The following is a 13659-nucleotide window of genomic DNA, read 5'->3' as shown; positions in this document are numbered from 1 at the left end:
GCGGTGGTCTTGTTGGGGGGCTGCAGTTGCTGATCTGCATATGTAAATAAACATATTTGCATAATAGAATACATTGGCTAAAGAAACTAATTATGGGTTGAGTCAGCGTCTCAGCCGGAAATGGAACCCAGGCGTCCAGACTCCCCAGCCTAGGTTCTCTCCACCGCTCCGCGGACGCCGCGTCCTCCCTGCGGGCCCCTGACCTCCCCCTCTGATCATTCCCGGGCCAGGCTCCGCGGGGCTCCTCCCCGTACTCCTCTTCCAGCCCACAGCCTCCCGAAGTTGGCGCGGCCGAGATCGAAGCTGGGGCTGGACAGGGGAAGGGTTGGGGTGGAAAGGGGGGGCCGGGGGCGGGGCTTGTCTGGAGGGGTGGGGCCTCCAGGAGTTCCGGAGTCGGACTCTCAGCTTCTGCCGGGTCTGGAACCGGAGGGGAGATGCAGCCGCCGCCGCGCAAAGTGAGTGTTCTCGGGAAGGGGGGCAAAGCGGCCGGGCTGGTGGGCGGCGAGGAGGGGCGCCGGGGCCGGGGGGTCAAGGACGAGGGAGAGAGCTAGGAAACGGAGACAGCCCCGCCTCTTGGTCCCCGCCCCTCGAGCTTCCCCACCCCCCCACGTGGGGTCCGGTTGGAGTGTTTCCAGCATTGGGGTTCGCCCCTGCTTCTCTCCCTCCCTATTCCTTCCCCCCAGGTGAAGCCGGTCCAGGAGGTGAAGCTCTGCTTCCTGGAGCAGCTGAGCATCTTACAGAGCCGGCAGCAGAGAGAGGCCGACCTCCTGGAGGACATCAGGTAGCCCCGCTCCTGGAGAGACACCCAGGAAGCCTTAGCCGGGCCTGTCGGGGGCACCAGCTGCCGCCTCTAACACCTGCGGGCACACCGCAGAGACGCCCCTCGTGCTACCTTCGCGTAGCTTCCCCCCGGCAGGGCCCTTCTCCCCCGACACACCAAACCCACCGCCGGCACCTAGGCGCCCTAAGTGTGTGGGGTGGAGAGCGGGGGCCGAATAGAGGCAGAGGGCGGGGGTAGTGCTGTTCCACAGCGGTGAGGCGGACGTGTGTCCCTGCCTATGGGAGCTGCTCTGTCTCTGTCTATAGCCCCTCGATAAACTTCTTGTACCTCAGCGAGCACCATGGGCCTTCCTACAGAGCCCTGGGCCCTGCCAGCTGCCCAGACTGCGTGTATCACTTCCCCCTCCCTTCCAAGCCTGCGCCCTCTCCAAATTTCCCTGATAACTGTAGAAAGTGCCCTTCCTCCTTACAGGAAGAACTCTCACACAGAGTTATATATCTTATATATATATGTCCTCACCTTGTCAGAAACCAAAGGGTGCTATCCGTCTCTAACAGCCTTGCTGGGGGTGCCAGAGCCAAATGTTTTGGAGAACTATCAATACAGGCCACACTACCATCCCTCCCTGATTCTGTGTGTTTCACTTCTCACCTCATCTCCTCGCCTTATCCTCTAGAGACTAGGGTGTGTGGTCCCTGGCAATGAGTGTCAGGGGGTCCTGGGACTAATCAGCTTTCATCTCCGTAGATCTTACAGTAAACAGCGGGCAGCCATTGAGAGGGAATATGGACAGGTAAGGAGTGGTTGTTCCAGAGGACAACTCCTCACGTCCCTACCCTGCTCCTTCAGGTCCCAGCCACACACATGTGACATTCATACTGTCCCATTCTGTGCATCCCACACCCCTTCTACTTCCTTTCTCGGGCTTCCCAAGGGGCCAAGAGACTCCATGGGCAATGGGGTGATGGCCGTTGGTTTTGATATACAGGGCTGTATAAATGATGGACTCTCCCTCCTCTCCCCTAGGCACTACAAAAATTGGCTGCGCCATTCCTGAAGAGAGAGGGACACCGGGGCTCGGAGACTGACAGCAGGTGGGCTACGGGAGAAGAAAATTGGGACAAAGAAACTAAAGAAGGCTGGATGATTGTGATACTCATCAGCTCCTTATAGGGGGAACAGAGTTGGGCTTGGTGTGGTGGTGTTCAGGTGAACTTGGGAAGCTGAGGCTAGATGATGCTGTAGCTAAGGTAGGAAGGAGGCTGACCCAGCAAGGACATGGTAGTGGGGGTGGGAGAGGCTGTCAAGTGATCCTTGTGGCTAAGCTAATGGGCAGATCGATTGATGGACTGATGGGTCTGCAGGGAATCAGGGGAGGGGCAGGGAAAATATGTTTGACTCATTGGGAGAAGGGGTTATTAATATAAAAGCCTTGTTTTTCTCATATTTTAAGGATTACAAAGCCTCCCCAAACCAACTCTGACCTTGGTTGTTGTTTTTTTGGGGGGGTGGTTGGTGCAGGACTGTATTTAATGCCTGGCGATGCCTGCTGGAGGGCACTATGGCTGGGGGCCAGGCCCGGGTTCTTGCCGCTGACCGATACCGAGACTTGGCTGGGGGCACAGGGAGAAGTGCCAAGGAGCAGCTGCTCAGAAAGGTGTGGGGAGTGGCTTTGGGAGGGTACACTGAAAAGAGAGGACTAAAGGGGGAGGGGGAGGAAGTCTTGGAAAAGAGGAGCATCTGACCTGAGGGAGGAGTAGGGTGGATGCATGTGATGATGCCCGTGTTTTTGGGAGGGTGCCCATGCCCTGGAGCTACCCCCAGGGTGCTGAGCAGTTGCAGCGAGCCCAGGCTGAAGTGTTGGAGTCTGTGAGGGAGCTGAGTCGGAGCCGGAAGCTATACGGGCAGCGGGAGAGAGTGTGGAGCCTCGTTCAGGAAAAGGCAGCTGATGTCCAGGCCAGGTGGGGACTGTAGAGAAATAGAAGTCCTAGGAAGGGGGCACTGGAAGGAGAGTGCCCCAGAGCTGGGCTAGCATGGAGCAGTAAGAGAGTTAGGTGGTAAGGTGGTATGGACTTGGAATCAAGATTTGGTTTAAAATGTGAGCTTTGGTATTTGTTAGTTATGGGACCATGGGGGAACTACTTTACTTTTCTAAATATCGTTTGCCACATATGTAAAATGGGGATAATACTACTTGCTTTTCCAATCTCTCAGGGAAGTGAGGGGAATACTGTAAAGCTTAAAGCATTATAGAAATGAGTTTATTATTATTATTATAAATGTCTCTAGGATGGGGTGGAAGGGAAAAAAAGAAACTTACATGATAACTTTATTACATATTTAAAAGGAATAGCAAGTTGTACGTAATAGATTTGTAGTTTCATGTGCAATCATATTTTTTATTACACTATGTTATGGAAATGCTTGTTTTATTCCATAAATTAGAAATAAAAAATATAACATACCATATACAGTACAACATTGCATAATTAATACAACTAATTTCTCCAGACTAAGGCTTCTGTTATTCTCCCTTCTCTCATTTATTTCTCTTCTCTATCTGTCCTAAACCTAACTCCATCAGGCTGAATCGAAGTGACCATGGTTTGTTTCATACTCGGACCAGCCTTCAGAAACTCAGCCTCAAGGTCAGATGTGGGAATTTGGCTCCATGGAAGATGACAAATGATTGGAGGATGTGACAGGGGAGTTATAAACTAAATCGAGGTTATGACCTATGGGAAATGCAGGGGGGAGGGTTCAGGGTTCCCTGTCCCACATGTGTATTTCTTCTTCTGCCCCCTCAGTTGTCAGCTCAGTCAGCCCAGTACTCCCAGCAATTGAGTGCGGCCCGGAATGAATATCTACTTAGCTTGGCAAGCACCAATGCCCACCTTGGGCATTATTATCAAGAGGAGCTGCCTGCACTGCTCAAGGTAAGTCAGCCCCCTTAGTCCCCACCGCCCCTCAACTTTGTCTCTGCGACATCACTGCTGTTATTTGGGCTGTTGACTGTTACAGACCATGCTTGTCAAGAGCTCTTCCCTCTGCTCTGTCAAGATTGGGCATTGGGAAATAAGGGACAAGACTTTAGGGTCTTGGGATCTCTTCTAGGGCTTGGTTGGGGACCTGTCTGAACAACTGGGTGATCCCTTGGCCCTGCTGAGTCGCACAGAACTGGAAGCTGTACAACAGGAGCTGGAACTGGCCCAGCATGGGGGACAGGTGATTGCTCAGGTCAGTGTCCTCCCCATCATGGCCCAGTAGTGATACCTGCCCTCCAGCATAGATCTTCCCATTAACATAGAACTTCATCCTTTATCCCCCAAAGTCCCTCCCTATATCGATCTCTTCTTACTTCAAGCTAGATCTTTCCTTCTTGCTCCCAACAAATTCCTCAGAATAGATTCTCTCAGCATGAATTGTTTTTGCTTGATCTCAGATAGATGGCTTTTTCTCCATTTGTTCCCACTATGCATCTTTATTTCCCCTCCTCTCCCTTCCCACCATAGCCCTCTAGCTCCTCCTGAGAAGTACCTGACTTCAATCTCCTTTGCCCCCAGGTAAATTGGGAACATGAATTATTGCACCTTCTTCAAGAGCCTGGAGTGTTCTCCCCGACACCACTACAGCAATTTCAGCCAATGGGAACTGACCAGGTGATATCCTCTTCTATCTTCCTGAGATCATTCTCAGGACAAATGTCCTCGTGTTTGGGGTATCCTCTATTACTCTGGAACTAGCCCAGATGTAACATGCCTATAGGATGGGATCTTGGAGGTCATTATCCCCTCCATGTTTCAGTTCTCTTTCCTACTAAGGGTATAGTCTTTCCCAAAGATTATCCATAAGGGCTTCCATATATGTAGATGTATGTACATATTAGTACCTGTGTTCTTTCAATTCGATTCAAGCATTCATTGAATGTTTACTAAGTGAAAGGGACCATATGAAAGGGTGCTGGAGAAAAGGTGACAAAAACGAATCATTGCTTCCATTCTCCTGGAATGATAAACACTTGTGTGGGCCTTTAAGATTTACAAAGTTTTTTAAAATGTTTTATCATATTTTATCTTCCTAAGAACTTTATGTCCATGTGGCCATATTGTGGGTTTGTCTTTATCCCTGATATATTTTCATTTCTGTGCCTCTGCCCCTGGAGAGAGATAGAGACAGAGACAGATAGAGACACAGAGAGAAAGGCAGAAAAACAGAGAGAGAGAGAAAGAGAGAGAGAAATATGAAGACACAGAAAAAGAGAGAGACTGAGAAAGACCAAGAGAGAAACAGGGACAGAAAAAGATGAAGGCAAAGATAGAGAAAGACAGAAACAAAAAGAGAGATGAAGACAGAAAGTGAGAGACAAAGACAGAGACAGAAACAGAGAGACAAGGAGAGATGAAGACAGAGAGAAACAGAGAGGCAGGTGGGGAAAAACAGATAAAGAAAAATGGAGAGAGAAGGCTGGAAGTTGTTCAAGCTAGGGGAAGTGGGAGGGACATTGTACCACCTCCTAACAATACCTGCCCATGACCAGGTGTGTGTTCTGGATCTGGAAGGAGGCTCAGGGGGTATCCCGGGAGAGACTGGCCTGAAGAAAGAAGCTCAGCACTGGGCTAACAGAGCTGCCCGAGATTACAAAGTCCAGAGTCATGGGCAGCGGGTGAGTAGGGGAAAGTCTGGAAAGGTATGGGAAAGAAAGAAGGGCTTGAATTGGGGGATTCTGAGAAGGGAAACAATATCTCATGGAAGTCATAGGACATTTCAAACTAAAAATGGGGTTTCAATCAAGTGAACTACCCACTTTTCCCTCCCTTGTTGTCAAACCAGGTGCTGCAACGGCTAGAGCTGAAAAGGCGGCAGGCCCCAGAACGGGAGGTCTCAGGTGTGGAACTTCGACTGCAGGAAGTAAAAGAGAGTGTTCGCCGTGCTCAGGTCATCACCAATCCTGGCTAAAGTGGCATGTATGGGGATAAATTTCCAGATCCTCTTGCCTCAGTAATCCTGGCGAGAAGAGCTGGTTTGTTGGGACACACTTCCCTGGTGGGAGAGGGTGCAGGAAAAGCTGTAGTTGGGCGGCCCCTTGCCCCGCCAGCAGCCTCTTCTTCCTTGTCCATGTCCAGGTGAGCCAGGTAAAGGGGGCTGCTCGGCTGGCTCTGCTGCAAGGGGCCGGGCTGGATATAGAGCAATGGCTCCGGCCAGCCATGACTCAGGCCCAGGAAGAGCTGGAGCAGGAGAGGCGGCTCAGTGAGGCCCGGCTATCCCAGAAGGGAGACCTCTCTCCCATGGTGAGATAAGACTTTCCCTGCCCTGTACCCAAAAGAAAGCCCATCCCCACCGAGTCCTCTCCCACCAACAAGAGCCCTTCCCTCCCCCATGTCAAAACTCTGCTAAAAAGGAGAACAGACCCTTATCAGATGGTGATCCTCTTAGCTGAGGAAACTGATGCAGAGGTTTGGGAGTGGGCAAGCACTTCTTTGGTGCATAATGGCAAAGGCAATTCTGAGGATGGGAAACTGTGGTCAAGAAACTGATACTCCCTTCTGTGTCTCCTCCCAGGCAGAGGATGCAGAACTATCCGATTTTGAGGACTGTGAGGAGGGGGGGGAGCTGTTTCAAGAGCCAGTTCCCCCAACCCTCCCCATGAGGTCCCTCCCTTGCCCAGCACATGTTGTCTTTGGCTACCAGGTGGGAGCACAGTGGTTGGGGGTAGGGAGAGCCCCGGGTGGAGGGTTAAGCATCCTTTGAATGAGAGTGGGGAGGGAAAGAATGATCCGGACCTGAATCCATTCCTGTGGGGCTCAGGCCGGGAGGGAGGATGAGTTGACCATCACAGAAGGCGAGTGGCTGGAGGTCGTGGAGGATGGAGATGCAGATGAGTGGGTCAAGGTGTGTGCTGGGGCCCTGGGGACTGAGGGTGATGGGACTGAGGGCCCTGGGTTCTATCAGAGGGGTTGGGGGGGAGGCATGGGAAGTATTTTTAGACAGTGCCTAAGAAGAGATGGAGCTGAAGGTCCTTTTTAAGACTTCAAGTTTCTGGGGGAGAAGTTCTTCCTTCTCCATCACTTCCAATGCTTCTCCGTCTTTTCCACTGTGATCAGGCTCGGAATCAGCATGGTGTGGTGGGTTATGTCCCGGAGCGATACCTTGATTTCCCAGACCTTGCTCCTCCTCAGGAGGGCCCCCACAGTGACAACCCCCCAGGGGGCAATTCCACAGGTGAGGGGGCCTCAGCACAATAGACCAATGGCATTAAGGTGGGTTGTATCATGTCTCTGTAAGCCCTGTCATGATGTCCCTTACTCTGTTCTATAGTGTGCCTGGCCCGAGCCCTGTACAGCTATGCAGGACAGAGTGCTGAGGAGCTGAGCTTTCCAGAGGGTGCATTGATTCGGCTGCTGCCCCGCGCCCAGGGGGGTGTGGATGATGGCTTTTGGAGAGGAGAGTTTGGGGGCCAAGTTGGAGTTTTCCCTTCCCTGTTGGTAGAGGAGTTGTTGGGCCCTCCAGGACCTTTAGATTCCCCTGACCAAGAAGAGGTAAGCTGGCTTTGTGACTAGAGTTCACTGCCAAGGGCTAGTTCAGGCTTAGGCTATAGACACTGGCACCAGTGGTACAGGCATTTGATTATAATTTATGTTAGGGGGTTAGGGGATGGCATATGATGGAGGAGTGGGGGGAGGAAAGTGAGAAGCAGATCTCCCTATTTCCTAACCCCCCAAACTCCCTCTTTCCTCAGTAACCTTCCATTCATAAAATTCTTATCTCCCAGATGCTGCCATCCCCATCCCCCCCAAGCTTTTCTCCTCCAGCTCCCATCCCTGCTGTTGATAGAACTGCAGAAGCTCTGTCTGAGGGTGAGTTGGGGACCTTGGGATTGAACAGAGACAGAGGACTCGGGGAAAGAATGGTTTATACCATATCCAATTTAAATTATTCTGTTGGGCTTTCAGAGCCCTCTTTAATCTAGCCCCGTCCCATCTATCCATCTTCTATTCAATGAATTTCCTAAAAGACAGTGTGCTCTAATTAAGCTTCTTAAAAAATTGTTGTCAATGTTGTGTCCCACACTACAACTTCCCCTCCCTTTGTCGCCATCACCACTTGGACTATCCTTTCCATACAACCCAATCTAAGTCAACCTTACCTGAAAGCTTCTGTAGTTTCAAATGATCTTCTCTCTCCCTTGAGTTTTTAATCTCATTTGTAGTCTACACCATGCTATTTAGTATTTATATATTTTCTTATATCGTATACTACTACTATATATATTAATCTTGCTTCTCTAACTAGTTAAAAGCTTCTTGAGACCTTATGTCTTAGTCTTTCTCTGCCTGATAGTGCCCAACACAGGGAGGCAAAATAGGTGCTTAAAAATTATTGCTTTGATGGCACTGTTTGCTGACCCCTTTTTCTTTCTCCAAGACCACCCACTGGATTGCCTTGGCCCAATAGATTCATCAACCCCTCGTCTCCGGCCGGTAAGACTTCTACCATGGGGTAGTCTATATAGGAAGATGGTTCACCTATCTTAGCCTACAGTTGTGAAATAGTGAGAGGGATGGCTAAAGGAAGTTGGTTCTGGGGATCTTGGCACTGATTGTTGGCATTTTCCTTGTAGCTGCGTCCGCCCCCACCCCCACCCACCAAAGTCTTGGAGCCTGAGAGGTTGGAGCCCCTCACCTGAGCCCAATGGGGAGTCCCAGCCTCCTCCTTATCGATGCCTCCCAACTGCTGAGTGGCTGCCACCAGAGAAAGTGTGTGATGACCTCTCCCCAACCTCATCTCCCCTCCGGAAGCCAAGGCTGGGGCAGGGCCCTAGGACACCTAGGCAGTATAGATGGGTCAGGTTTCCTGTGTTTCAGGTTGCCTTTCTGAGGCTGTGACCACTTGTGACTTGTCCCACCACCCATCTCCCTCTCCCCTCCCCTTGTCCCCCATGGGTTGGGGGAGGGGTCAGAAGTCGTGGGAACCAGTGTGAAGATCCGCTGTAATAGTCTGAGCTGATTTATTGACAGTGCAATAAAGGGGCAAGGAGCCCAAGCCAATGCCTGAGCTTTTGTGTGCTGAGAGGGAGGCCTAGTGGGGAGTATTGCTTCAGGTGCCCATCTTGAGCATAGGGCCTGCTCCCAAATGCCACGCTCAAGCAGATGGAGCAAGTTGATGGAGGAGGAGGGAGCCTGGGGTGAATGTAGGGGCAACTTCTCCTCACCTCTGACCTGTCTTAGGCTGGAGATGCGGTGAAGGGAAGGGATTAAGAGGCTGTGGACCACTCTCTGCATTCCCAGCCTGAGATAATACAGCCCCCAGGGAAGAGGGGTTGTTCTGTTTTCCTAGAGGGCAATGCTGTCTCAGAGTGAGGAGGAACTTCATGCTTGCCCCTCTTCCCTGCCCAGCCAGCTACTGATCCTTGCAGTAGATAGTGAAGAGGAAGCTTAGAGAAAAGGAGAGGGAGGGGGTACTCTTCCTGCCAATTCTAGCCTCTTTCTCCACCTCCCAACTCACACTCTACTTCTAGTTGTCCTTCCCTTCTGCATGCAGTGGTGCTCTTAGCCCCTCCCTCCTTAAAATCAGCATCACAGGCTGAAGTGTTCAGTTTACCTTACAATTTAGGGAAGTGGTGGGGTTCCCCATTCCCCATTCCCTGAAAGCAAAGATATATCAGAAGGGCCAGACTCACCTCACACTCCTCCTGAGCCGCCTGGTGGTGACACCTGAGATAAAGAAGGAAAGAGCTCTTTAACTTCATCTAGTCAGAAAATGACTTAGTAAGCAGGGACAGTAGCTTTACCAGTGGCTCCACCCCCCTTGATTTTGCTATGCACCCATTTGACTTCTGCCTACCTGGAGATCTGAGGCATCCAGTTTGGCTGGTTGTCCGTTAGTTTCCCTTCTGGTCAACACTGGCCTTGTGTCCCCTCTGGCCGTTGTGTCCAGGTTTTCCATGGCTCCAGAGGGGGCCTCAATCAGAGAGGGGGTGAGGCTCCTTTCTCTGAGGCCCCCATTCTGTACAGGAGGACTAGATAGGACGCCAACTTCTGGCCCTGATGCTGGAAGTCTCTCTATGGCAGGAGGTCCAGTCCCAATCTGCCCTTTCCCCGAACTCTGGCCACCCCCTGGGTCCTGCTCACCACTGGAACCCCAGCTTCTATCCGTGGGTGAGCCATCCCGATGGTCATGCAGCCCAAACCTCTTCTCAATATGTGTTACCCGGAACCTGGGAGAGAAGGGGCAGGGCTACTGGAGGCTCTCTGAACCCATTCTCCCAATACTGCTCCCCCACTGTTGGCATCTGATAGCTTCTGACAGCAAAAGCAATCTCGGTGAGTCTTGGAATTCTAAGAGTACTTCCTGACTGGGAACCCTCATCTCCCCTTACTCTCCAGTACAAGAGGGGAATAATATTAAGGGAATCGGAATAAATCTCTCAGCTACTCCAGCTGTCTTAGAAAATCTACCATCTTAATGGGAGGTCCTGAACTCTGGGTTCCCCTCCTCTTTGGGTGCCCCATGCACACCTGCCCACAGAGAACACTGTAGTTTCCCCTGGCCTAGTACGGCCTTTGCCTTCTTTGGATCGGCCCTGTCGGACAAGAGGTGGCCTCTTGTTTCGGCTGCAGTGGATACAAGGGGCAGCCGAGCCCAGATGAACTGTATGGTGGTGAGATGGAGTCCCATCCTGCAGGCTAGGAGCACCGTCAAGGCTGAGGGAATACAGGAGAGTACTTTTCAGTCATATATTTGTATTCCCTTTTCCCTGGGGGTCCTTTTATCTGGGTAGCTTTAATCAAAATTGTGAGGTTTGGGTGTGTGCCTTCCTTAATTCTCTCTCCAGTGCCCTCCATAATCCCCACCCCCAACCTTTCTATCTGTCCTATTCTCTCCAAAATCTGATTCACTAGGAAACTCGGACAGTACTTTGTCTCTTAAGGTTATTTAAATACAAGAAGGTTACATTGTAGACTCAATGATTAACCTAAGGATTGGATGATGGGGTTCACAAAGTGATACTTGTATGGAAAAGTTACTTTGTAACAGTCTTAGAAGCACATTGAATCACACTACCCAACTATTAAGTTGTGACTTTAACAGGGGACAGCTATTAAGAAGAAACTTTTTCTGACCAGTATTTGGGGAAATTCTCTACACTTCCAGCTCACCTGGATAGTTGTACTGTTGCTTCACCTTCACTATCCCCAAGCATCTCTTTCAAGGCCTCAGCATTAGCTATGAAAGAGAAGGGGCAAGAGGATGTCGTGGATATAGGAATGGGGCAAGGGTTAAAGAACAAATGTCAGGAAGCACTTACCTTCATTTTGGATGATGCATTGAACAATCCTTTCTACTGTATCCTCATTTACATCCTCATCATCTGCTGTGGAGGTGAGGAAAGGTGTCAACATTAAGGACAAGGCAACTTGGATCAACTCAGTCACTGTCTTGAGGATTCTTCCTTTGATTTTCATGACCACTTTATTTAACTTCCTAACAACACTGGTGCTTCAAGTCAGTGGCCATCATAGGATTATGGCTGTAGAACTGCAAGGAACTTTAGAGGGCTTCCTTCATTTTATAGGTGAGGAAATTAAGTCAGAGGTGAGTGGGAGGGGATTTGCCAAAATTTGACAGATACCATTCTCTTTCTCCTGCCCCCTTTCCACTTTCCCAAAGGTTCTGTTTCAGCCCATTCCATATAATTTCAGGAGTAATTAGCCAGCAGGTTTACAAAATAATTCACCAGGACCTCAGAGTCACTGTGATTTTTGCCTTGTAGTTACTGAACTCACTGTATGTTGATCCTCCCAAATAAACTTGCAAAAACTGTCCCTGCCTTAGGTTCTTGAAATATGAGCTATGAGTTATGGGTAGCAGGGGAGCAAAAAGGGACATGAGTCTCTCTGCTGCTAGGTAGCACCAGGGGAATCAAAGTCCCATCAGGAGCAGGAGAGAAGAAAAAGGACCTGGATAAGGTGCAGTGAGGAGTATTAGTGAAATATGCATGCATGTGGCACATCTAAATCTGGTTTGGACATATAAAAAAGAAGATTCATCCCTTATAATGGGGTTCCCCGTCTTTTTCCACACTCACGCAGCTGTAGCTGGGCATCCTCAGGCTCTGAACCTCTTGATGTTCGACAACGATAACCCTTCTTCTTGAGTACATGGCAGATCATGAACCCCACAAGGCCCATGAGAAAGAAGACCAGCACGAGAAGGAACAGCATGTACAGCCCATGTTGGGGCTCTGGTCCTGGTTGCAATTCCGACATATGGCCCTGGGGGGCGGGCCGATCCGGGGTCAGGGCCCCGGTATAATCCCAGGTATGAGGGTCAAGGGGAGGGCAGTGAATTCCATCTGTAGACCCCTACCGGGAGTCCTCCCAGGACCCTCCAGAGGCCAGTCCTTCAGTAAATCTAGAACCCTTTCCCCTTTACCCCAGGCGCTGTCCAGGGAAGGAGCGCTAGTCCGCCAGGCCCCAGGGCACCTGGTCAATAAGGGGTTGCAAGTTGTTTTCCATACCCTTAATACAACCTCCATCCCTCTTTCCTTTGATATTCTCACTGCATACTCAAACCCCGCTCTCACCATTCCCATTCCTCCCAAGGACACTGTAGCTGAAGACTGGACGTAGTTCTATGATGCCGTCCTGGGCATAGTCTGAGTCAGCGCTGGCCCCTCATTTCCTCCGCAGCCCCAGGCCAGGTCCCCTGAAACGCTCCTTTCCTTCATCACCCCCCAGTTTTATCCCACCGCTTTCCAATTCCTGGCTCCTAGAGACATTCTGGAATCCCCTCCCTCTTCTGACTGCCCCCTCCCCCAATTCCCCTGGCCCGGCTGACCTTGTGGCCTCTGCACGGCCCCCGGGGATGCGGTGTGTATGTTCGGCCTTGGCTCCGGCAGCGTCCTAGTACCTCTCAGGCTGCCCTGAGAGCCCTTCCCGAGAGCATCCTCCACCCCCTTCTCCCCACCCCCCAGGCCACCTCACCCGCTCCGGCTCCGGCTCCGGGCTGCGGCGGCTGGTGCCGCGGCGGGTTGGGGGTGGGGGGTGGGGGAGTTAAGATAGCGGTACAGGAAGGCGATGGATAGGGAAGGGAAAGGAGAAACTGGGATGGGATGCAGGCGTCCTCCGGGCTCTCGGTGTTGGGGATGGGAAGGGGATACGGGTGGATGGGGGGGGGGGGGCTCTACCGCAGCCACCTCCTAGTCCCGGCTGCTCTCTCTTCGGCTGTGCTCCTTGCGCGGGCACGGGGATAAAGGGGGCGGAGCGGCAGGTGTGTGGGACGGAGTGCGTGCGTGACACTACAGTGTCTGAAACGGCCGGGTCTCCGTGTCCGTGTCTGCCCTTCGCCGCGGGGGTCTCAAGCACCCTGGCCACCACTGCCGCTGGGCCCCCTTGTTCTGGTTCTTGGTTGCGACCGGGAATCTGGGAGCCTCGGCAGGTCGGAAGGTGCCAATTTCCCTCGAGGCAGTGTGCCGCCAGCTCCTGGCACTTTAGGACAGCCTCTCATCTCCAGTGCCCAGGGAGCAGCGCGGCCGGACTTGGGACCCCCTGCCTCTCAGGACGGGTAGGAGAGAGAGGGGAAGGGTGCCCGTGAACCGGATGATTAATAAACGGTGGAACTGAAGGATCTTGGGGAATGGGGATCTCTGAGATGCTCAGCTTTTCGGGGACCGATAGAACACTTCAAGTTCCGCGGACACCCCAGGAACACCCTCCCTCTGGGGCCCGGCCCGGCCCCACCCTCCCAGCGGAGCTCAATCACCCCAGCGCCAAGAGCAGCAGCCAGCCTTGGGGGGAGGAGCTACTGGAGCTTGGGGCGTGGCATCTCCGGAGCGGGCGGGGCCTCGGCCTCCCCCCTCCCTTGCTGCTCGGAGCCCG

At 51.9% G+C, this 13659-nt stretch overlaps 2 protein-coding genes across 7 annotated transcripts; one reads left to right on the top strand and one right to left on the bottom strand.

Moving 5' to 3' along the window:
- The first annotated feature begins 369 nt into the window (after positions 1-369).
- On the top strand, positions 370-8826 carry FCHSD1 (FCH and double SH3 domains 1). Of its 2 annotated transcripts, XM_031953446.1 has the most exons (20): positions 370-455; positions 684-781; positions 1529-1574; positions 1808-1875; positions 2303-2438; positions 2606-2742; positions 3366-3429; positions 3589-3717; positions 3896-4018; positions 4345-4440; positions 5319-5444; positions 5612-5716; positions 5905-6069; positions 6341-6469; positions 6587-6670; positions 6883-7000; positions 7097-7317; positions 7551-7635; positions 8204-8259; positions 8400-8826. In XM_031953446.1, the coding sequence occupies exons 1-20, from the start codon at positions 435-437 to the stop codon at positions 8463-8465; spliced, it is 2073 nt and encodes a 690-aa protein (XP_031809306.1). In that variant the 5' UTR covers positions 370-434; the 3' UTR covers positions 8466-8826. The 2 variants fall into 2 exon arrangements, with proteins under 2 accessions (XP_031809306.1, XP_031809307.1); XM_031953447.1 differs by lacking the exons at positions 370-455; positions 684-781 and having other exon boundaries at positions 1539-1574; positions 2578-2742.
- Positions 5748-13659, bottom strand: RELL2 (RELT like 2). 5 transcript variants are annotated; one of them, XM_031953453.1, is made up of 8 exons: positions 12620-13658; positions 11868-12054; positions 11088-11153; positions 10939-11005; positions 10297-10482; positions 9623-9995; positions 9459-9492; positions 5748-5821 (listed from the first exon to the last, which is right to left on the bottom strand). In XM_031953453.1, exons 2-7 carry the CDS (start codon positions 12046-12048, stop codon positions 9460-9462), a joined length of 906 nt encoding a protein of 301 aa, XP_031809313.1. In that variant the 5' UTR covers positions 12049-12054; positions 12620-13658; the 3' UTR covers positions 5748-5821; position 9459. The 5 variants fall into 5 exon arrangements, with proteins under 5 accessions (XP_031809313.1, XP_031809314.1, XP_031809311.1 ...); XM_031953454.1 differs by lacking the exon at positions 5748-5821 and adding an exon at positions 8770-9212 and having other exon boundaries at positions 11088-11150; positions 12620-13659; XM_031953451.1 differs by lacking the exon at positions 5748-5821 and adding an exon at positions 8770-9111.

This window comes from Sarcophilus harrisii, chromosome 2 (assembly GCF_902635505.1).
Source record: "Sarcophilus harrisii chromosome 2, mSarHar1.11, whole genome shotgun sequence".
Classification (NCBI taxonomy): Eukaryota; Metazoa; Chordata; class Mammalia; order Dasyuromorphia; family Dasyuridae; genus Sarcophilus; species Sarcophilus harrisii.
Note: the sequence above shows the minus strand (reverse complement) of the source record. Positions and strands in the feature narration are given on the sequence as shown.